General features: G+C 42.5%; 1 protein-coding gene across 8 annotated transcripts in view; it reads right to left on the bottom strand.

The window, feature by feature from the left end:
• The window catches only part of LOC109961624 (SH3 and multiple ankyrin repeat domains protein 2), a 172,659-nt gene that overhangs the window by 93,939 nt on the left and 53,698 nt on the right, over nt 1-25,022 (bottom strand). For all 8 annotated transcript variants that reach the window (XM_020602590.1, XM_020602594.1, XM_020602597.1 and 5 more), the window contains 7 exons: nt 20,614-20,817; nt 19,067-19,138; nt 16,479-16,587; nt 11,741-11,892; nt 10,930-11,097; nt 8,410-8,526; nt 5,321-5,398 (listed from right to left, as the gene is read on the bottom strand). In XM_020602590.1, the coding sequence (XP_020458246.1) occupies nt 5,321-5,398; nt 8,410-8,526; nt 10,930-11,097; nt 11,741-11,892; nt 16,479-16,587; nt 19,067-19,138; nt 20,614-20,817 (900 nt within the window). The remainder of the gene's footprint in view (nt 1-5,320; nt 5,399-8,409; nt 8,527-10,929; nt 11,098-11,740; nt 11,893-16,478; nt 16,588-19,066; nt 19,139-20,613; nt 20,818-25,022) is intronic.

Raw genomic sequence — 25,022 nt, 5'->3', positions numbered from 1 at the left:
GAGGCAACGCAAAAAACTGTAAACACAACGCCAACATCTTTTCACATTAAAGGCTAAAGTCGATACTGGATGTTAGCAAGGAGCTGCTATTTACCTTCCAGTGAAACACAGAAGTATTAGCATTCAATGGGAGTCTTATTTTCATTTATCCAGTGAATTTAAGTCCAATGGTCCTGCACCTGTCTGCACTGTTCTGTCCTTGATGTCCGAGGGAAATGTCTGGCTCTTTCTGCTAAATGCTCCACTGTGTTCACCGACTAACTCTGTCTGCTGTTTGCTGCTGGTCCGGTGCTTGTACAATGAGTTAATCTGAGCAGTTTTGCTGAAATGAGGTTTTTAAAGAGCAGTAAGACAGAACCATAAGGGTAACATTTCTGGCTGTAAAGCCAAAACACTGAGCGAGTGACAAATATCAGAAACTCTATTGATGCTAGTCAGAGCATTTTGGTAAGTTTGCACAAAACAAAGTCTACAAAACATCTTCATAGTTGCATAATTATGCCCAATTTGCATCTGAATTAACTCTGAGGCAGTTTATGTGCTGTTTTCTGCTTACAATTCCACTGAGGGATGAGGAAGGTGGGATGGAGAGTGCATCTCCCTGCTACCATCTTTTGTGCTGCTGTTCTCAGCAAGTGCAGCAACTCACTGAAACTCAGCTGTTCACTGGGAGTTTAAGCTGAATCAGGTTAAAATAGACTCAGTTAGTATTTACAGATCTATTTATGAGCTGACAAAAACTTTGAACAGAAGTGAGTGAACTACTTTGACATGGATATTTGAATATTTTGACAAGACATTGGCAAACTGTATGACATGTCAGTGGTGGCTGTAATTGGCTCCATGCGGCTCTGAATGACAAGTGAAGCAGAGGCAAAATTATGTGCGACTTGCAGCATGTGCCGAGGGCGACGGGGAAAACAAGTGTGGGGCAAAGAGGGCAGGATTTAAAGGGGAGGGGGGATGAAGGAAGTGGAAAATAGAATGATTATGATAAGGAGTAGAGAAATGAGTTAGATTAGAAGAATGGCATGACAGAAAGCACAGAGGACAAGAGGAGGACAAGCAAATGAAATGAGGTATTATAAAGGATGAAAACCTCAGAGGGGTCAGACAGGAGAAATGTAAATACTGTGTGAGGAGACAGAAAGAGCAATGAAGAAGTAGAGGAAGTGGAGAGCATGTGACCAGCTGCTGGTGGAATTGTTAAAGAAAATGAATTTTTATCTTATTGAAAGCTCTCTATCCAGAGAACGGGGTAGTCAGGGGCGATGATGGGAGTTTTCCGTGCTTCAGCTGTGCTCAGAGTCTTTTCCTTTTGTTGTATGCAACAATGGTTATCAGGCTAAGCCGTGGCACACACACGTACACAGTCAGACACTGAACTGACATGATATTATCAAATGGCATGGCCACACGCCCACAGTGTCCTAATTAGGAGCACACACAGCACCACCACATAAGCGCGCCTCATTCAGCTGTGGTAATAGCTCTTTATTAACATTTGCACTTTGCGATTGTTAATTTGGCTCCTAATGATGGTGTTTTCAAGCAATTCCCTTTGTTGAATTGACAAGCATGCAGAGTGCCCACTTTTTAGAGAGAGGTCGACTAGTTGATGCACATACGAGGAGGAGCACACACTATATATAAAAAGGGATTCCTCCTTAATGAGAAAGTATAATGATCTACTGCAAAAGCCTTAGACTACAGTATGTTCCCACCTGCATCACTGCCATAGATGAAACAATATGACTACTCCATATGACCATAGGTTTGTCAACATATTTGTCCATATACTTTTGGCTATATAGTACATGCTAGCTACACAACACATGCATCCTTCTTGCTGCTTCAGAGACAATTCAGTTGGGCAAATGTCCCAAACTGTGCAAATAGTACAAAAGTCCACCTGGCACACAGTATGGCCATGAGTATGTGCACAATCCCAGTGTTTTGGATCTGGATCTTTGTTGTCCAGCTGCTTCCTTGTCTCTCTCTCTCTCCCTCTGTGTTTGTTTCTATTCTCCAATACTGTATGTGTGAAGGGTGGGCTTGAGCTTTGCCTTGTGTGTGTGTTGGTGCAGTCTGTCCTCTTTCCAGGTCTTCACGAAGGAGAAAATGTTGTGTAGCGCAGGTTTTTATGTATCATTTTGATTGCCCAATCCCTCCTCTGTTCCTCTTCAGGGAGTTTTACATTTTTTTTCCATTTAAAATTATTATGGGGGGAGTTTCTTCTTATCCTATTCAACAGTCTCAAAACAGAGGGCGTTCTCTGCCGTACATACTGTAAAACCCCTTGAGGCACATTTGTGATTTGGGTTATTGGGCTGTATGAAAGAATTATGGCCCGAGCTGATGGCAGTTCCTATGCACAATGTCACCTCATAAAGAAACTGATTTTCCCAGTTTGCACTGCAAAAAGCCCTGAGCTCAAACCATCCAACACCCTTGGGACAAACCAAAATGCCGACTGGGAGTCTGACCTTTTCACGAATATGACTGCTGTGACTGAATGGGAGCACATTCATGCAGCCAGGTTCAACATCTGGTGAAAAGACTGAAACCAGCAGAGAGGAGGCTGCACATGGCTTTGAAATGACATGCTCGACTATCACACATAGGTGTGTAGTTTGGGTTTCCGCATACATTTGGCCATGTTGTGCACAAAAATCCATCCTGATATGCTCTTTTTTTTTATACTTAGTGACACTTACAGTGTTGCACTCCTGGAGTTATGTGGTAGACTAATTGATGCTGTTGATGCACCAGTCCTTCTTTCCTTTATCTAAATCGACTCCAGTTAGTGACTTCCTCCATTTCCTAGAATGCCGGCCTCTCGGAAAACAGGCAAACCTGTTGGATTCAGCTCTTGGCTCCATGTGTAGGTGGAGAGTGCAACAGTGATAAAGATAGTAAGAGCAAAAGAGCGAGTTTTTCCACTTGAAAACAAGTGAGAGTCCGCGGCATGTCTAGTGGCTGCTTGTCGTTCTGCTGCCGAGGCTTCTGTCAGGAGAGTAACGGCTGTTTGTGTCTCTTTTACAACAGATTTCTCCCTGAATGTTTATTGGACATTGGTACAAAATGTTGGCTGCAAAAAGGAATGGTAGCTCATTAATTCCAAGAGACTGACACCAAACCTGATGGTTCCTGGTACAGTTTCTGCTTTTGCAGAAGTGTTTCTACACTAGAAAAGGTTTTATCAGAAGGCAATGACTCACTGTGATCATTTACTGACTTTTATGCCATTGCATTGCCATGCTATGACCAAATATGGGTGTATTACTGATATACAGTATTCTGTGGACCAACGTAAAAAATGCAAAATGTGATTAAAAGCCAACATCGTCTGTTACCTAAGTTCTTGTTTTAAATGCCTGAAGACACTGATCAGATGTACTTCATCAGTGGAACACAGCTCATTCCACTGACTATGAATTTCATTGTTCTTATTTGCATTAAATTACCATTTTGATAGGCCTATATACACCTGATTGGGAATTTAAAGGATAAATTCACATAAAATGCCTTAGTGAGGTCGTGTTCCACCATGAGCCTCCAGAACAGCTTCAGTGCTCCTTCTGTTACTGAGCTGGATGGACACCAGCTTTATAAACATACTCTGTCTAACACAATGCTCTAAACTCTCCCACAGGTGTTCGATAGGGTTGAGATCCTGTGTCTGCAGGCCATATGATTCAGACCATTTCTATATTCATCAGCCACATCAGTGACCCCCATGAGCCACATGTGTGGAAGCATCTGCATCTGCTCTGACTCTCCAGAGCAGTACATGCATATTTGAATCCAAGTTACTGTATGATGGTGTTTTTGGTGTATCCCCAACCTAAATCTAAATCCAACAGAGGGGTGAAGGCGGCGGCAGAGTTCAGACAGCCAGAAAGCAAAGTTCAGCACAAAGGCCAAAGGCAGGAAACAAAATGCAGGACCAACTTTTGCTGGGTCACTGGGAGGAGTGGTGCTGGAAACTGCAGTAGGTGCCACAACAACAAATAAACCAAATGACGCCATGATAGTTTTGGCATGTGATAAGCCTTGAAACTCAGTAGTTTGTTTGAAAAAAACGGACTTTGTGGATCAGATGTGGAGGGGTCAAAGACTTGCCTGCACACCACAGTTGCTAACATGAATTACGCATACTCTTGTATACAAAGATATTAAAAGACATGGATGTGTGGAGGTGAACTGATTTACAGTATTCTGATTTTTGTAACTGAACCACCACAGTAAAACGGCATCAAGAGCTACATCACTCAGTTAAGTGTGGGCAATACTTCAAATCCACCCTGTTAAGTAATCTTAAAAGATACAAAGTGAAACACCTCACTGGATGATTATTCCCTATGTGCACTGCACTCAAATGAAAGGAAAGCTTCATATGGAAAAAAATGGATTAACATCAGCATGAAATGGAAGCCTAACTCTAGACACCTCATCTGAACTCAGACTCTGACTAACACCCTGATGGGATCTCCTTTCGGCCCAGGCTCATGCCCTTTAGGAGGCACTATATCTAATGAAGTGCTCCACTGGAGTGGCTGTGGAGGACAGGTGAGGAACCGAGGACTGCCTTTCGTAAATGCCTGTCTGAATAATGCTCTTCTGTAACTCAGATGTAGGTTATAAGCCATGATATTTAGGTAGCTCTTGGTGCTGTTGGGGTTTTTCCCTGGGATGGATGTGCTGCTGAAGCATATGCAAACATACACTAACACTTAAACACACACACAGAAGCACATAAGCAGCATCTGATCATGCCCACCCACTCAGGCTTCCTTTATCATTGTACACAACAGACTTGGTAAAAAGTAAATTGATCAATTTGATTTAAGAGCATTATTGGAGTGCTTTAACTTTATCTACCACTGTCACATGAAAGCCTTTACATCAACTTTGGTGATTTTCATGCTTTCTCTTCAGTTAACTAAAGAATTGCATGTCTAACAATGTTTTTCTTTAATCAAACATTTTCAAAACAAGTTAGATAAACGAAAAAAAAATGCAGTTACCACTGTTTGTCAGTGTTTCTCAGGGTTGATGTTTTACTGTCGATGCTCTCTCCCAGTTCTTCGCCAAACACTGCTCAACTGAAACAAGTCTAATATCGGCCAGAAATACATTTACAATCCTTGGTTTCAACTGACCTTGACCACGTTGCACTGTTGCCATGGTAACAAATGAGCTAAAAAAAATGTGTTGTTACTAAAAATGTTTTCCGTACACTGAAAACTAAACTCAGTCTAATGTAATCGCTTACACACAAACGGCAGTGAAGATGAGTGCTTATTTTTTACTCTACCTGAAATGGACTCTGGCTGTTGTAGTTCTTCACGTCTTTGTCAGCTCCACGAACAAGCAGCACTCTGGCACAGTTATCCTGGGAAGGAGAGAGAAAAATATATTAAAATAAAGCTGAGAAAATGTCTGAAACAAAACTGAAATCCTCTGATTCTCCTACTTGGTTCAGGAGAAAGGATGATTAGCTTCCAGTGACATTAGCAGAATTTTCCAAAAACAGAAGAAGTCAGCAGAGCAGGAGCCGGTCAGCGTGGCTAAGGTGAGACATCCCAGCACTGACACAGGAATATGAGGTAAAACAACAGAATAAATTCTAGCTATATCAGGAATAGAGCTTCACTTGCTATTAAGTGTGTATCTATTGCTCCACTCCAAGAGAAAGAGGGAGTGAGAGCGAGCGAGAGAAAAGAACAGAGAGGTGGAGAGCGCTGAGGGGCTTGAATCTACAGCACCAATCGCCCACCAAGTGCTCAACCACGCATGGACTGTGCACACACACATGAATATAAATACTTTTTTTAGAACCACAATAAGCTATTGAGAGTTGAAAAATCAGAGTCGCACACAGATACTGATACACAACCATAATCTGTACAGTGGCATTGCAAATGTCTCTGTGATTAGACATATAAGACATGTGTTATTTTCAGACATGCATGAGCCTGTTATAGCCGTAGCAGTCCCACAATGTGTACTTTTTTCTGTTTAAACTACATCTATAAATGAAGCTTTGAAAATGGAAATGTGTGCCATACATATTTCGGAGCTATGAAGTGAAGCAGAAGCACAAAAGCAGATGTCGGGACTGAAACATGGGAAAGATCAACTCTAATGCCCATGATGCCGAGGATAATCAAATGGACTCAAATGAATTTTCCTTGTGCATTTCATGTTGTGTTAGTGACTGCAGATGACAACAAAGTACTGAGAAGGACAGTCACATATTCTCACCAGAGGATTTTAGTTTATGATTTTATGTGACAACCTGCACTTGTTCAGCATATTCAACAAAGAAAGTATGGATATTTATGGAACGCATTTTAATACCAGAATAATCCAGGTTACATCAGCCACCTCAGATGCACCCATCACTGTCTTCACTGCTGCACTGTGTGGTCACATGATATATTTCTTATTACTGTCAACAAATCCAAGGAAAATGCCAAAGCCAATAATAATTGATCCTACTGACAAGTACTAAGTATTAAAGCCTGATATATCATATTGCATTGTGCCACAGAGAGTGGTGTTTGACATAAAACTACTGATTTACTCCTCAAATTGAACTTTACTTTCTATAGGACCCTTCTGAACTAACACCCGTCAACAAAACCCATTTGAAGCAACTGTAGCTTCTGCCTCCTTGTCACAGAGCTCTATTGTGTCCAGAAGCCGTTCAAAAGCACAAGGTCACATGTTCCTTCATCCCTATAAACACACACATACTGTAGGTTATCTTGATTCAGTCCCACATACACCATCCTGCTGCCACAAACATCCACTTGAGACCAAATGTGGATTTATTTGCTGCTAAAAATAGTCCCAACAAATGCACAGTTTCCTGTTTGTCTGATCAAAACTGCAGTGAGCAGCTAATTCACAAAATTGAGCCTTTTTAAAAACATAAATCTGTGAGCCATTTGTAATGATTTAAAGGTGCGTTAACAAAAATTTTACACATTGTTCTAAAAATTAAGTGACAGTAGGACAGGACGTGGTGTCCCCCAGCTACACCCCCCCTCCATGACCCTCTGCTGCCTACAGCCCTCCTGTTCTTCTTCCAGCTTCTCCACCCTGTGTTGTCAAAGTACGGTCTGTAAATCAGCACCGCCTAGCCAAGGTTAGAAGAATGGTTTTTCCAGCCACCAGTAGTCATGTCAAACAGCCATGGAGGAGCTCTGGGCAGCTAAAAGTCTGAACCAGCGGCTGCCAGAGTGATGACGTGATGTCTTTTGCACAGAGAAAGTGGGACAAAAAAAAGAGCAACAACCAGGGTTAACATTGGTTTGGCTGTTTGACATGGAGAGGGTTAAAAACAGTCAGAGGACTCAGGTTGACTCGTTCTTTAGATGCTAACACATCCAGGAGGTAGCTTCAGATTGGTGGCTGTTTATTGTTCAGTTTATCCTAACCAGGCATCCGTACCTTATGCTGTCGCTAGGATATAAGACATCAGTTTGTCTTGAGTTTCACTAGACCCTCTAGTGGCTGAAAAGAAATTAGTTAATGTACCTTTAAATATTCAGCTGGAATCAATGAGGTGATTGCAAATGAAAGGAAAGAAAAATCTGTACTGTAAAAGTACTGAGAGACGCATTAACACGCTGGTTTTGGTCTTTACATCAGATTGGATGACAATTAAAAGAATATACAATAATAGCAGCCTCACCCTTTAAAAATTAGTTTTATGTTAAAATAGACTAATTCCCCATTTCCATGTACTGATACCAATGTGGCATTTCACACCTGCAAAAAAACAACTGTGGATGATGGTGGCAGTACCATTTCATAAAGGTCCAAAGCACGTTTCCTTTGACAGAGGAACAGAATTATCTTTCTTCGGTGAAATTTAATTTTTGGTTTGACTCGGGTACACACCGACGGACTGCATCTGATTCAAAGCTGCAGTTCTCAGCTTATGGCCGGGCTCCAAGGGCAACATGATAACTGGCCTCAGGACGCTGGCAGTGCAAACAGGAGTTAGAGGCCGCTGCTGACCTTTAGCTAGAGGGTATACTGGCAGATTTAAGTGAAGTGGTCTTTGAGAGGGTTCACTAGTTTGTGCACATTCAGCTAAGGGGTGAGGTTGGAGTGTCTCTACATTTTATCAACAACAAATCCCTCAAAAACACACAAAAAAAAACAAACAAAAAACATCCAGTATGCAGTCTAGAATCCCAGTGGGATTCTAGACTGCATACTGTAGATAAGTAATGATCCAAAACCTATAACATGTTTCACCCCTATGTTAGTGATTACTCTCCTCTTCATGGGATACACAGAATACAGTACGTTGCCCCACAGTTCTCCTGCCTTTTATGACAGAATGACAAAGATCTGGCTGGACAGGAGTACACACATCCTGCTCACCTGGTTGTATAGGGCACAGATGTGTAGAGCAGTGTTTCCCGAGGCATTCTGGGCACTCATGTCTGCTCCGTAGAACAGTAGATGTTCCAGGTGCTGCACGTGGCCGTGACGGCAAGCCTGCAGATGCACACACCCACAAAGTAGTTCACTGTCAAATAAAGCTTTTAACACTCATGTTACTACAGAAGCCGGCAGCTGCAGTTAAGTTGCAGTTAGAGGCCTTCAGCACTAGATGTCAGTGTGCTGCAAAGGAGTTCCATCAAGCTGAGAAGCAATTGTACCCTCAGTCTGAACCCAGCCAGCAAAAGATGGAGGAAGAATGACTAGTGTAAGTGTGGAGGGAAAGCCTAAAGAAATGTGCTAACACATGAACAAGTAAAAACAGAATAAACATACAGTTGCACAACTGCAAACAGTCCATTAGGACAGCATGCAAAGGGAAATTAGAAACAGAGGCTGAGCAGGAAGTTATTGCTTTCATGAACCAATTTTCTCTGTAAAGAGCATTAATGTTTCAACATATGGTGACAGACGCAATTTACTGTAGCTGTTTAGCATAAGTGGGGATTATTTGAAACAGCCTATTACACTGAAGCTTTTGTGAGAGACTGAGGGGTTTGCTAAGGAAGGACAGTAACTCTAGTGACTGCTTATCAACCGAATCAAATCAGGGTGCAGCAGAAAGTGTTTCATCTCCAAGGGGAGCTGTGAGATTGCATCAGGTTAAGCATTTGCACAAACAGGCAAAACATAAGGCTGAATGTGTTTTAATGCCTCACTTGTGTTGACTTTCAAAGTGTGCTTAGCATTTATCTCACTACAGCTAGTTCAAAGACTGAAGACTATCTTCAACTGTGCAGTGTCCACTGTTTTTGCAGACTTTGTTAAAAAAAAAAAAGCCAGTAGAGAGTGGATCACTGTCTCAGAGGAAGTCTACCTCCATGTTCTGGTGGGATGAGGTGTTCTGATTTAACACGGTTCAACCAGAAACTGTGGCTCAGAAGCTGCTAAGCAATGATGTCCCCAGCACATCTGTTGACAAATAGATCTCAGCATGTGAAACCCTGCAGATCAACTGGATAAAATCGTAACTAACACACTTTTTTTCACACTGTGGATTATCACTCAAAATATGAGAAATGTCAATTTGGAAAGGACACAGCTTTAATTGGATTTATTGCTTGTCATTATCACACTGAGGTCAACTTGTTCACTGAACATAGTGACAAAAATGACCTAGAACACAATGTGAAAAGGCAGTGATTGGTTGGTTTTCACATGAATATATCCAAGGCTGTGACGTCAAGGAGCTCGGCTATTTGCAACTGTGGACTGTGTAAGCACTCAGAAATGGCCTTTCAAGTCACAGTAGTGGACTCAGACTGAATTCACAGATTGTCATAGATTTAAAAGCATGTTTTTCTGCTTGATGGATCTGAAATCAGGGCTGCAACTAATGAGTATTTTAATTACTGATTAACCTGTAAATTGTTGTTACTGATTTATTACTTAGTCTTTAAAATTTATGGAAGAATGTCCAACACCAGTTTCAAGAGTGAAAGCTCTAGATGTCTGCTTGTTTAACCAAAAGTCTAAACTCAGTATATAATGAGATTATTATGTCTGTAGAAGATGGAGCCTAAAGAGCACATAGAGAGCAAACAGCATGGGCCCTAAAATGGACCCTTGAGGTACTCCACAAATGACCAGGGCAGTGGAGGAGGAGAAGTTGCCAATCTTAACAGAGTAGGATCTGTCTGTTAAGTATGAGGCAATCCACATAAGTCAGCTGGATCCTTAAGGCAGTTCTTAAAAAATGCAGTGGTTCCCACTGAGGTGCTAAAGATATGGCACAGTTACCAGAGGCTAACAGCATTAAATCACTGGAAACTTTGTGTAGATGAGATTCTGGGCTATGATGAGCCCTGAAGCCTGACTGGAATGTGCAATATTCTAGGATATGGTGTTGCAAACAAGTGAAACGGGTTTTACTCCGAAGAGATGAAAAGCTGGATGAAATAACAGAAGGAAAGGAATGGTGTCGTACATTTTAATATTTCCATGATTTCTGGGTTTTATTTGAATGGTGTTGTGTGAATTAGTGTTGAATAAGAAGCTTGTGATCATTAAAGCTTCCAAGATTTTAAAAGTGAACAGACACAACCTTGAACTGTGAACTGGCTCAGCCATTCTGTTGTTCACTGTCCTGCCTGACAGCTGATTGTTATCATGTCTGAAACAGGACAGATGGGAAAAGGCAGAGGTTCTGTAAGTTGACAGGGAGAGAGATATAAGCAGTCTGATAAGGCTCTTGGCCTGAACACACACATGAACACACATGCACCCATTGTGGAGACGCTGTCTTCAAACAGCTTTATCTGCTTCTATGAACAACAGATGCCAAGACAGTCGCCCACAGCCCAGGGAGTCTGTGTCTGTGTGTGCTGTGGTAATGTCTTCCCAGTACAAGCTGTTAATAACCAAATCAGCAAAAATCCCTCTGTGCATGTGTGTGTGTACCTGGTGAACCTCATGCCAGCCGTTCTCGTCCTGGCAGCAGACGGAGGCCTGGTGGTGGAGCAGGAGCTCACAGCAGCCCGGGTCTCCTCCCACCACCATGCTGTGGTACAGAGGAGTCAGCCCACGGCTGTCCTTGTAGTCTGGAGAAGCTCCCAGCTCCAGCAGGGTCTGAGGAATGACAGGTGTGTGTGTGTGTGTGTGTGTGTGTGTGTGTGTGTGTGTGTGTGTGTGTGTGTGTGAGTGTGAGGTGGGAAGAGGCAAAACACAGAGAAAAGAATCTATTGTAAAAAATCTAAAAAATTTTCCATTAGATTGAAGATTTAGAATAACAACTGTCATCACTATCATCAACTTATTTTTTAAGTCAAGTGCACTAAATTTCTCTACTTTGTCACAAAAGACAAAGTACAATGGATTAAAATGGAAATGCTGATAAAAGATTAAAATGATAAAGGAAAGAAAAAAACTGCTGTTACTAAACTGCCTGCACTGTAAGACAGAGGGAAAAGATGGAACTGACTTGCTGGTCTTAGCTCCTCAGGAAGTACTGAGAGCAAACAGTGTTTAGCTCTCACTTCCCTGGAAGAGGCAGACGCATCATCCCTTTCTCTTCTCAGCATGCTGTTAAGTGACAGGTCTGCATGCATAACAAAAACCTGATGTTGCTTGTGTAGCAAAAGATCACTCAGCATGATCTGGAAATTGTCAGCCTTGCACTGTGATTGCAACATCAAGAATCCAGCAATACACAACCAAGCTGATGTGAAAAGATGAGGAGGGAGAACAGGATGAAAGTAATCAGTTCTTTTACCGTGAGTGCAATCTGGTTCTTAGACCTGGCAGCTTTGTGGAGGGCGGTCATGCCGTCTTTGGCCCTGAAGTCCAAGTGAGCGCCTCCGTTTTTCAGTGCCTTGATCAACTCCACAGGATCGTCCAGTTGGGCTGCAAGTGTCAGCGGGCTCTCTAGGAAATAATATTTTTGTGAATGTAAGAGTGCATCATGAGCAGCAGGTTTATCTTTTAACAAGGGTCACTTAGGAGCCAAAAACCACAGAGGTACAGCGATCTAACTAACCTCAAACACAGCAGTAAGGCCCAGGACTCCAGAACTGAGCATGGGATCGCAAAGTTTGTTTTCTTTGGCACAAACCACATGGGAAAAGACTGCCTGCACTTCTCAATCTGTTTAAAATCACCTTTGCTAATTACAGGTAAAAAAAAACAAAAAACAAAAACATTCAAAACTAAAGATGCTTCAAATAGGGAAAAATCTTCTGTGGGAATTCTGACTGGGTAAGAAAAGTAAGTGGTTTGTACATCTCACAGTCCTCCCAGTGACATTGACCCGAGGGACAAGAAGGAATTTTGGCAACATCAACGAATCAGGAGCAGGAAAAAGACTCTGGGCTTATTTTAAGTGAAAAGGAGAACAAGTTATTATCTTATTTTAATTAGCCTTGGAAGTTATCAGCCTCAGGTTTTTATAAAATGATGGTAAACACTGCATGGCACATTTGTGAACATAAACATTTGTGAAATATCTGGAAAAAGATGCTGGGGAGTCAGTGGGCAAATTTACATAGTACAAATTTTTACACAGGTATTATTATGGCTATTATTTTATAATAGATACATGCTTAAAAATTGGACTCCTAGTTGACAAGTACCGTTGCAGGTGTGAAAAGAAAGGCAGCACTTTTCTTCTTCTGGGATTGTTCTTGTGTTTCTCTTTTGGGAAGCAAGTAGTCAAAGGTATCAGAGTGGCCACAGAACCCACTACAGAAGCTGCTCAGGGGCACCCAAACACAGTGGGGGGTTTTATTGGTGCTCAAAATGCCTGACAAAACCTGGATCTTCTGGATCACTGTGAGGACTAATACTGTATGTCCCAAGAGACGTTTTATGAAGTCCCTTATTTTATATGCCACCATCACATGTCACTAACTGTGTCCCCCCTCCCCTCCTCTCCCCTCCCCTCTCCTTCTCCACACATACAGTATTATGTGTTGCAAGTAGCTATGACATGCAAACACAGTACATACAGAGCAAAGGGGAATTAATGCACATTAATAGTCAGATATGAAGCAAATATAAGCAAAACTTGGCTCCAAGTCTCAGGTGAGGTCATGTCTCAGATTTGGCAGTAGCAGTCAAGTTCATCTGGGTCAGGTCTTAAAGATTTGAATGTAGTAGGCTTTTATGGAAGGTTTATGACCTGAGCAGAACTCAAGCTCATCGCTGACAAGTCCAGTACTCAGACGCTACAGGTGAGTGTCAGCTCAGGTTGACGTTTGTACTTAACTCATTTTGTCATGCTGAATTTCCAAACAAGCTGCATCATGTACTTTATTGAAAACAATGTATTCTGAGGTCGTTTTGTGCAGTTGGCTTTCATTCCACTCCTACGTTTGACAAAAAGCGCCACAGTTCATGTGAAGAAAGCCTGACACTCACCCTCCAGCGTCTTCATTACAGTTAAGTCCGAGTGACAAATAAAAAGCCACTAATAAAGTGTGAAAACTGTTGTTACCTGTTTTGCACCAGTGTCAATCAGGCAGAAAAAAGCAGGTCAACTGTCTGTCACAACTAATTAGAGTAGGAGATAAACTACGAAGTGGTTAAGATGAATAATTCAGTCTAAATTAGGTCATCAAAACAATACACTCAGAGAAAAGTGACATGTCCCAATTTCACTACGCAGTCGAGAATTTCTTTGGAATATACAGTTTTTGCAGTTAGTATACAAGAAGTACAATATACTGCACAAGGATTCAACATACTTAAAGTAACTGTGCTCAGAAGGCAACTTTAAAAGGGCACAGCAACTGAACTGAAGTGAAAGCTAAATCTCTTTTAGAAATAGAAATTTAAAAAGATTTAAGGGTTTTTCTGTAGCTGTGTGTACAGTATAGGATGAAAGTATTTTCACACATTGCACAAACATGAATGGCATCAACAAGTGGCTCCCTGTGAAAGGATAAAAGTGAGCCTTGATTTCTTCAGCTGTTTGCTGCCACAAGCATCACATGGAGAGCTGCAGCTGAACAGCTGTAATCAATAGGTACTAAGAGCTGAGTAACAGGACTCTGCAGAGAAGCCTCTCCTCCTTATCAATAAGTTGTTCACTTAACAATAGCTCTCAAAGCTAAGCTCAGTTCTCTGTTTAACAATCACTCCTCCTCTCAGCTGCACCTTTACTTGGCAGTAGATGGATTTTCAGTCTCTGTCCACCACTCAATACTGCCGTGTTAAGAGCAGCTGGACCCGAGATACTTGATGTATTAATTAAATGGTTGTAAATAAACACAATTAATACTCAGGTGAAGTCAACAGCACTTAAACCAGCACTGGTTGGTAAATGAATACAATGAGTTTTTAAATGCAGCCTGTTTTTAGATGACTGTTAAAGTCCATCATTATTTTGAAATCTGTGAAGGTAAATTCACTGGCACAAAGCATCCTCTAAAGAAAGGGTGATTCCTTTCATTCCTTTGAAAGACAAAGCAGCAGGTGTTTCTTCCTCCCTGAGCTCCACCCTCCTGACTCACATTCCCTCTGACGTGGATACTGATCCAAAAGCCACTATGACTAGAGGGCTTTAACTTGTACCTAAACCTACGGTTTACCACCTGTATCCTCGGGTTTAAAATGTGCCAAATGTCAATGAACCCATGGACTCGACACCGATCACAGCTGCTCAGCCTAAACAGATCCAACGTAGATACGAGGTCAGGTCAGTTAGCCCAGTATTTACTCTTTCCATGCCTAAAAGTACAGTAGGTTAGAGAATGTGTCGCCTGTCATGGAGCCAGCAGATCTGTGATGCAATGGCCTCAGACCCACTGTGTGATAGGAGAAAACATCATTTACCCTGAATACTAGGCTTCCTTAGGAATGCTCACCCAACCTGTGGCACATTTAACAGTGTACTGCTAACTAGCGTAGCATGAAACACCTGCTCGCTGTGTTTGTATGGAACGTGTGTGAGCTGTGAACACAGTGACTTCAGGACGCAGCTCATGATGTGAGGCACCGGCTGCTCCCTGTGCAGCTGTGCTTAGAAGCAGAACCAGGTTTCTGGCTATAGTAATTTCATTTACTCAGGATGCAGCAAGCTGACTGAACACAGATTCCTCTCAGATACACAACTCACACATTGTTAGGCAAAAAAGATTTAAATATGCTTCCCCTTCTTCCTGAAATAATGTACAGAAGGCAGTGAATTTACCCAAGCTGATTGCTACAGGGCAATTTAGGTCAGTTGTACTTATTTATGCAACTTAACTGTACTGACCTTGACCTTACACAGCAATTGGGTGTTGTTCACTCAACTGTAGTGTGTGACAGTTCTGTTTGTCTGTTTGAATTGTGTTTACTGTTGTAACTATATCTGCGCTGCTGTCTTGGTCAGGTCACTCTTGACAAAGAGATTTAAATCTCAAGGAGGCTAGTTAAAGGATAAAATTTAAAAAAAGTGTTGACACCTGGAAGACAGTCTCCACAAACAAAACCCTTCACTGCTGCCCACAGGGCTCCGCACTCCACTTCCCCAGCTGTTTGGTACCCTTTCTGTACATCCGAGGGTCATTTTCCACTTGGCACCGAGGCACCTACCTCTGTTATAGCACCACTGCGGTACCATTAACTAGGGGTGGAACTGAACAGGCAGTGGGCTCCCACTGAGTTGTCTTGAAGGGTCAATTTACTCAAATGACTTTTCCAACTGTGCTGATTTCTGCTGCTAGCCCAGTTCAATAGCAATGAATGGATTTTGTTTGTATGGTGTAAAACTAACGTTTGCGGTGTTCAGCTGCAAAGTGTCTTTCTAGAAACAATTTGCGGGCCAGTCTTGCTAACCCACTGACCTCGTGGTCAATAGTTTTCACAGCAACAGTTTCTTCTGAAGAAACTGTTGCTGTGAAAACTAAGTTCTTTAACAGTGCAAAACATTTCCATTCAGCTTCATTATTTCGAGGTGTCAGAAAGGAAGTTTCAGACACACAGAAAACAAACTACAGTATCTACACCCTACTACAAAATATGTCTGTTTTGTGGTTGAATTCAAGGTAGGTTTTGCATGTGACTGTTGCACATCACACCCAAATTTTGGAAACATAAAGACATCTACAACAGTCCTTTAAATAGATGCCTCAGCTCCTGACACCCAATAGTTTCATTAACCTACATGGTGTACAAATAATACTAGAGCTGAATCTACCCTGAAAGTCAACACAGCCTGTGCACAAAGCAGATGGTGGCCACACTGTGGATGCTGTCTCTACAGTGGTGAAGGATATTTGCTGAAACTGGGCCAGCCACTAAACTGGGGTTACTGACGGCCAGAGTGAAGTGATGAACAGCTCGTTCTATCTCTACTTTTCCTTTGTTTTAGCTTTTGTGTTTTTAAAGGGCCTTTGCTTTAAATGCAGATACCTGTTTCAGAGAACAGCCTGATTTAGCAAGAACACACAAATACAAACTCACATTCAAATAAGGCTCTCTCCTTTTGTTAGATCTCATATGTGCTAGTGTGCAGGAGGCAGCCTTACCACCATTCTCACTGTCATGGTAATTGGGATCCAGGCCTCTCTCCAAAAACTTAGACACCTTGTCCACCTGATTATGCTGGATGAGGTCCATGAACTTCCTCAGATTGGCCTGCACAATCACAGAAGAGACAGAGCTGTTACAGTGAGAAGAACGGCCAAATGTTGGTGGGTGTGAGAGAGAAAACAGGATAGAGGTTCAGAGCTGCAAAAAGACTGAAATAGAAGTGAAGATAGAGCAAGGTGCAGCAGACCAAACAAAACCGAGGGTGAAAAGTGTACATGTATAGGACACAGTGTCAGGCTGAGGAAAACTGGCCGTTAAAGATGGACGAATATGGGAATAGAGTAAAATAAAAGGCTACAGAAACCAGGAAGCACAGGAGGGAAGAAGACAGGATTCAGAGTGTGGTGATAGTGGGGAGTGGAATGGCTGCTTCTTTCCGTATTGTTCCTGTCTGCTTTCTTTCCAGGCCGCATGATAAAAATAGATAAGAGAGCAGCTCCCTGAAGGTGAGGAGAAAATGAGGAAAAAAGAATGAGACAGGAGAAGAAGAAAAAGACAATGAGCAGCAATAAAAGAATAGACTGGGAAGAAAAGTGCAAGAATAAACAGGAGGGAGAGAAATAACAGGGACATGAGACGATAGCAGAGGTGGAGGTGGGGATGTCTACATCCATCATGCCGAAGCCCGTGTTCATCCCATTCTCATTAACGTTATATCTCAGGAACGCCTTGAGGGAATTTTTTTCAAATTTGGCACAAATGCCCACTTGATTTCGAGATGAACTGATTAGGTTTTGGTCAAAAGGCCATAGGTCAAGGTCACAGTCACCTTGTGTCTGTCCCATTTCCGTGAATTTCACAGTTTGGCAGAGGCATAAAACCATGAAACAGTAATTCTGGTTTTCTAATAATGGTAGCAGTTTATTAATAACAGAACATAATTTGCACTGACTGAGTTAAAGCCGAGGCAGAGCCAGTTCAATATCAGCACATGGCAGCGGTTCACATGCATGGCCCTGTGTTTTCATACAGTGTTTCAGTTAATGTAACCAGTGTGCCCCCTGTATGTGGTGAATCACAGTCTGAAAGATAGTGCCCTGTCTTTCTCTCTGCCTTTGCAGAAACAGACTGGGAGGCTGGTGGCTGACTGGTGTCAACCCACCACAGAGCACCAGAATGAATGGCAAACTGGTTTAGCTCCAAAAACTGGGCTCAGGCCAAAAAAGAAGCCAAAAACAACAGATATTAGATAAACCTATCAAGGAGCCAGAAGCTCTAACTAATGACTTTTGCAAACAGTGTAAAAAGGGTCATTTCTCCCAGGTCCACATTTATAAAACGTTTTTCTTCTTTGCTTCTGGTTTTTTTATTTTTCATTCACCTCCTTTCTAGTTGCTTCCTTCTCCTATCTTCTCTCTCTCTCCTGCATTTGGATGCAGAATTAGAGCAGCTGTCAGACAGTTTCCTAGTGTGCCGGTAACAGAGAGCTGCCAGAGACACTTATGCTTTGGCTGCACTACAGTAGCTCTGGGACAGCAGCCCAGAGCTAGCCTTACACATTAATAAAGAGGTTAAAAGCCTTTAATTTTGTGTACAGATTTACTACAGATGAGGGACGGTCAGAGGTGGAGGGAGGGGGCCTGCTGCCAGGCTGGCAGGAAAGAGTAGCATCCAAACAGACTTTTCTCAAGTATCACAAAGAAACTGAAACGATCAAAATGAGCCCAAACTGACATGTGTGCCACACTGTACCCTGGCTGTTTCATCCCCCGTCCTTCGTCTGTCACACAGTTCAAGCTGCCAACAATTAAACCAAACACCTACAAACACTCTCTTTCCCAAATCAACCAGTGAAGCTGCTAAACAGATAACACAATCTGTGAGGGAATTTCTGTTAGTATATTTTGGTAGCACCTTTAGCATGAAAGAGCCATTACTGTGGTGTTTTCACATAGTGCTGTGATGGTCAAAGGCCAGTTTACAGTTAGACTGAGGTGGGCGGCAATGTGACATCATCTTCTTCACTTTCTTTGTCTGTCCAGCAGCTCGTGCCAGCTGTCCTGCAAGTTTGTCCCTGAGCTGGCAATGTTTCCCACAGTTTTACAACAGCTGCCTTTGCCCCCCTTTCAGAAAGCCTTTATTTGTTGCTCTAAACACTCAGTGTCAGGCAGACAATCCACTGCTGCACAGCAAACTCCATGTTTTTCCCTTCCAGCTTGTAGATTCTTTTCAAATTGTTTCCCCTCCCTGGCATTTTCTTCAATCTAGTCAATCTAAGTGTGCCAAGTCAAATCTCCTTGATGATTTGATGCACCCATAGGAAATGGGGCATGCTGGGTGTTTGAGTGCCAAAATCAAGTTGGAATAAACATGTCTAGGTGAAGTGGTGTTGATTGCCACATTTGCATAACCAGTTTTTGCTTACAGTCACAGCTGGCACTTATGATACCGTGATTAATCATTTGCAGACTGAGTTTGGGAGCCACAGTGCTTTAGCGCCCCAACACCAGCCACACAATAGGGCCACATATAATTAACTGTTATTTTTGTAGGAGATTGCTCCATTTCATGCCTTTACTCTTACTTTTGTATGAAGTTTGGCGATCTGTTTCTCGTCCACATTGGGTTGCCTGTAGACCCGGCTCTTGTAGCAAAACTGTGGAGTGAAAGAGAAAAGGTTCAGAGCAAAATAACAGGTCCAACAAGGCTTTTATTAAACGTCAGTATACTTCTGGGAACATGTGACTTGTCCCTCTAAACTCTCAGTCACACGTTGTTTACAACTCTGGGTGCAGAAATATGAGAACTGTTCCTCCAAAAAGAGTAAGGTGTGTCCTCTTTATTAACATGACATTTTATATCTTTGCAGGTAGGCTGTGAGAAATATGAAACTGTATCAGGTCTTTTCTCTGAAGACTGTCGTGTTAGCGTTAGATTGCTTGGATACTTTGTGACATACAGGGCTACATAAAATGCCACATAAAACACATACAGTATGTGACATGTTTTAATAACTTGATGCCAACAAAGAAAATATAACAAACACACATTTGAAAGTTCACGCTTCACCTTGGAAATAGCAGACTCACAAAAAGAATCTGATCTCACAGACTACTTGGTGTTTCTGAGGCCTGTGGTCTTCCTCAGCAAATAAAATTACTCAGTCTTACAAGCATGTCAGAAACTCCAAACAAGGGGAGTGCGGAAACTGACATACACTGATAAACACCATTAGATGCAGACTTTGAGTTGAGATTTTTATACCAAAATCACAAACCTTATGGACTTTGTCACCTGATGAATCGACATCCAATAAAGCAGAGAGTCTGAGGTGCTACAGTGTCAAACACCACCATGAGGCTCCCAGAAAAACACCCCAACCACAACCAGTATGTTGCTACTGTATCTGCTTGACCCAGGCAACATGCATGGTACTAGCATGCACGGCCAAACTAATGAAGACAAGTGGTCCAAGATCTGAGCTGCATGGATACAAACACTTCACTCTGCAGAATTTATACAGACTTATAGTAAACTGACAAGATGGAGGATCTTGGTTTATATTGGTGTCATTTATTTAATTAAAGTTCTGTCTGCAGGCTCTGGATCTTCCACTGGAAAATTTTAAACCTAAGGGACTCTTTAAGATTTAAGATTTAAGAAATCCCAGCTTAATCCATCCATCCATCATCTATACCACTTATTCCTGAATAGGGTCACAGCAGCCAATCCAAGCTGTCAATGAGCAGGAGGCAGGGTCCACCCTGGACCGGTTGCCAATCTATCACTGAGCTGACATGTAGAAAAACAACCACACACACTCCTACGGGCAATTTCGAGTCACCACTCAACCTAAGCAGCATGTCTTTGGACTGAGGGTGGAAGCCGGAGCACCCGGAGAGAACCCACACAGAACATGTAGACTCTGCACAGAAAGGCCCTGGGTCGGTCAGGGTTCAAACCCAGAACCTTCTTGCTGTAAGGATACAGTGCTAACCGCTGTTCCACCTCCCAGCTTAAAAACCATATTTCCCTGCCCGCATCTCCCATTAACACTGGGAATAATATAGTTTTCTTATTCAGTTTGGATAACAAATATAATATTCCTGCTCCAACTGGTCTTCAGTTTACCTCCAAAGATGGGACGCCCTTGGTGATTGGCTGCGGGTACTCTCGAAAGATGCGCTCCTCGTCCAGGAACTTGCCATCCCTCCCATTGCTGGGTGGCTGAAAAAGCCCATAGTTGAGCACGTCTTTCAGGCTCTGGTTAAGCGTGCAGAGGATCCGCTGCTTGGCAATCCAGACTGTTGCATCCGGGTTGAACCGCATGCATTTCTGCAGGAAGGGAAAAGAGAGTAATGGCTGTAGGTCACCATCTCTTACACAAATGGAGTACTCATCTTTGAAATATTAACCAAAATTGTGTAATGTTATCAACTTCAGACACTTGTGAACTGGACTTCAAACTTTTGATTGATAAATGCAAATACCCTGGGGCATAAGACTGATGAGAGGATCAGAACAGAGTCACAGAACAATGGCGCCCAAACAAAATAGTTCAGACACAGTAAAACTGGTGCTTAAATAACACAGACCCTGTCCCAGTTACTACAAATAAACCATGGGTGCGACACAGCACTGCCAAGCCTTTTCATTGTTTATTGTTACAGAGCTAAATGCTAAACAGGGCCACTCTGCTCACTGAGGTTGTTACTGGCACGACCCCTCTGCCCTTGACTTTCCCAGCTCCAGATTCTGTGCAGTGCAGAAATGCGGTGCAGGATTTCTGGCCTCGTTTAAATCAAAGGAGATTATAGGTGCTGTGCTGTGGCATTCAAGAAGTGTCTGTGAGTGTTTATTGCTGGATGTGCTACTCAGCTGGCGATAGCAGCCCTGTGTCTGTGATAAAGGCTGAAGTGATGAGCAGTGAGTGATGGGCCTAGCCGTAATCCTCTCGCCTGGTGTGGAGCGGGCAGAGAAGAGGAGCGCAGAGAATGGAAAGATGAAGGGTTGATGGTACACAGAAACAGATGTCTGGCATCTGGCAGCAGCTGTTTGGACTGGTATGGCCTTCGTTCCTTCTGCTGGTTTGGCAAATTTCCATCAGCTCCCATTATTGTTGCCTCCTCAGTCCTCAACGTGAGTTCAGCTTAAATAGTGCCCAAGTCTCCAGGGGACTGGGATACATCGGTTAAAAGTAAAAGTAATGATGGTACATGTGTGAATAAGCCTTTGCTATCATCACATAGAATCATGTTTGCACTTAAACAACAAAAGTATACAAGGCCCAAGTCATGACACAATAATAGAGTAAATAGTGCATCTCTTCTTCAGTGGTTAAACTCAAAAACACAGCTGACAGGAAACTTTAGTTCTTTTTTTTCCTCAACCCGAGTCTTTCATAAGTGAGGGCATTCAGAATAACAGGTCATAATAACTTTGCACTCAACTTTAGACTGAGAAATAATGTCCTGTATAAAAGGAAAGTTGTGCGAACCTCCTTAAACATTTATTTTACACACATCATTTCCAGTCTGAGAGGAACTGAGCAGAAATAGACATTTGGCCCCTGGGTTATCTATTGTCAACAACAGATAATCAAGAATGCTAATCTCTGCTACACTAATTGCATGGGGATCTGCTTCCAGGGCAAATTCTAAGATAAGTGAATCTCAAAGATGGATTGCTAATTTTGTATGATGTAATGTAAAAGCAATGTCAGTCTTGGCAACAGTAGCAAGGAGAGAAAGGCGGCTACCGTTCTGACGAACACTGTTTGTTGTTTGCATCTGAGCCAATGCGGGTTGAATGTTTGTGGCTCAGCAAACAGCATGAGCACGGCCACCACACAAACAGCAACACTAGCAGCTTTCCAGTGTTCACAAACCCTGCATCCTCTGTGGTCCACACAAAGTATCGGTGTTTGAGCAACCTCGAGGGTGCCATCATGTGCAGTCTCTGAATCATTCACAGAACCAGCTACGAAAAGCAGCTTTTACATTCATCTGGTTGTAAGAGCTGTGCACTGGAAGGGCATGAGAGGGAAGTTGCATGGAATACAGTAAGAAAAACACTACTTTAAGACTGTAGAAACTGAGGACACAGACAAGCATGTGGGCAAAAGGACAAGTCTCAAATCCCCTGTATCTATCTTTCCTTGTTTTCCTCTTGTCACATTTGATGGCCCTAGTTGTTGTGATTTGTGTAGAAGAGAGGACCATTGGTACAGCTGCTGCCAATGTTAGCCAATTGCTTTTAGGTTCAGAATATGATCAGGTTAAAGATAAAGGAGTAGTTCAGCATTTTGGGGAATATACTTATTCACTTTCTCTCCAACCATTAATAGAGATGATCAGTAACACTTTCAAGTCTGTGCATGCAGAGATGGAGCCAGGAGGCAACTTGGTTTAGCATATAGATGCAAACATCGACTCTGTCACAAGCTCCCAACACTTTTCAAGATCACAGTAATTAAATTAAATCCATACGCAAACAGAAATGTAAAACTGTAAGTTGTGATTTTATGAGGAATTATGTATAAAAACTATTTATTTGCAACATGGCAATGTGATATTTACTGGCTGATGTGCAACGTTTGCTTGTGTAAGGATAAAACAGATCTTTAGATATCATGGCTGACGTATTTTTGAACTTCGGCAGAGTCAGGCAGCTGTTCCCCCTGCTTCAGGTCTTTATGCTAAGCTATGCTAACTGCCTCCCAACTTCATACTATGTTGGCGAATACCCATATCTCTCAAAATGTCTAATTTTAACATACAGAACAAAGAGCTAATTCCATTTAAATCACCTAATAGAAAAGTATGCAGAAATTATGCAGATCTCTTTCTAATAGCACACATTATACATCAGAGCTGGAGCTGCAGGACGACTCACATGCACATGCTGCATGTCTGTGGGAGCTTGAATTTATTTCCAAGTGGACTGTGTGACTCAGTCATGTGATCACATGCTCACTGATGAATGTGAAGTCAGGAGCATTAGTGCATACATGTGAGAGAGATTAGCCCACATGTGAACACACACATCTTCTAACTTTGCAGTTAAAGCCAACAAGCTAATTACATCACAGGGGCATGAGTTTATCTCTGGGTCGACATTGTACCTCGAGGACCTAAACCCACTGGACTATTCACGCATATACACACTGTTCCTTTATTTTGTCAAGATTTGCTATTCAGAAGGTGCATTTGCATAGCAGCTGCTCTGAAGCAGCTGCTAATAGCTATGTGTTACACTCATTGTGTTGGCCTCAGTGGGACATCACAACACAAATGAGAAGATGTGCCGTGTAACAGGACTTCCACATAGAAAATTAAAATGGACAAAACAAATCAAAATGAAGAAGGTAAACCCTGAAGAAAAAGGCCTGCCGGCTGCCAGAGCACACCAGCTTCCTGGTCGCCTCCCTTTCTTCTTCTGTTCTTCTGCCGGCACATGACGAGGAAACGCTTTAACTCACTGTACTGTCATGGACATCCAGTCCCTAAGGACACACACATCAAGCGTGGCGCTCCAATATGAGGCTGCACTAGCTGAAGATGAAAGTAATGTACAGGCTCTGGCAGTACCTCCAGGTACAGGCAGAGTTACTGTAGGCACTGCCGCCCTTTGATCATACACTTTGTACCCAGGCCTTCTCTGGGAATGACACCTCCAGTACATACTGTATGTGCTATATGATTAATGGGGATGTACAGTGGGTACGGAAAGTATTCAGACCCCCTTAAATTTTTTGTTATATTGCAGCCATATGATAAAATCATTTAAGTTCATTTTTTTCCTCATTAATGTACACACAGCACCCCATATTGACAGAAAAACACAGAATGTTTGACATTTTTGCAGATTTATTAAAAAAGAAAAACTGAAATATCACATGGTCATAAGTATTCAGACCCTTTGCTCAGTATTTAGTAGAAGCACCCTTTTGAGCTAATACAGCCATGAGTCTTTTTGGGAATGATGCAACAAGTTTTTCACACCTGCATTTGGGGATCCTCTGCCATTCCTCCTTGCAGATCCTCGCCAGTTCTGTCAGGTTGGATGGTAAACGTTGGTGGACAGCCATTTTCAGGTCTCTCCAGAGATGCTAAATTGGGTTTAAGTCAGGGCTCTGGCGGGGCCATTCAAGAACAGTCACGGAGTTGTTGTGAAACACTCCCATAGCATGATGCTGCCACCACCATGCTTCACTGTTGGGACTGTATTGGACAGGTGATGAGCAGTGCCTGGTTTTCTCCACACATACCGCTTAGAATTAAGGCCAAAAAGTTCTATCTTGGTCTCATCAGACCAGAGAATCTTATTTCTCACCAGCTTGGAGTCCTTCAGGTGTTTTTTAGCAAACTCCATGCAGGCTTTCATGTGTCTTGCACGGAGGAGAGGCTTCCGTCGGGCCACTCTGCCATAAAGCCCCGACTGGTGGAGGGCTGCAGTGATGGTTGACTTTCTACAACTTTCTCCCATCTCCCGACTGCATCTCTGGAGCTCAGCCACAGTCATCTTTGGGTTCTTCTGTA

The sequence above is a fragment of the Monopterus albus genome, unplaced genomic scaffold, assembly GCF_001952655.1.
Source record: "Monopterus albus unplaced genomic scaffold, M_albus_1.0 scaffold57.1, whole genome shotgun sequence".
NCBI lineage: Eukaryota > Metazoa > Chordata > Actinopteri > Synbranchiformes > Synbranchidae > Monopterus > Monopterus albus.
Note: the sequence above shows the minus strand (reverse complement) of the source record. Positions and strands in the feature narration are given on the sequence as shown.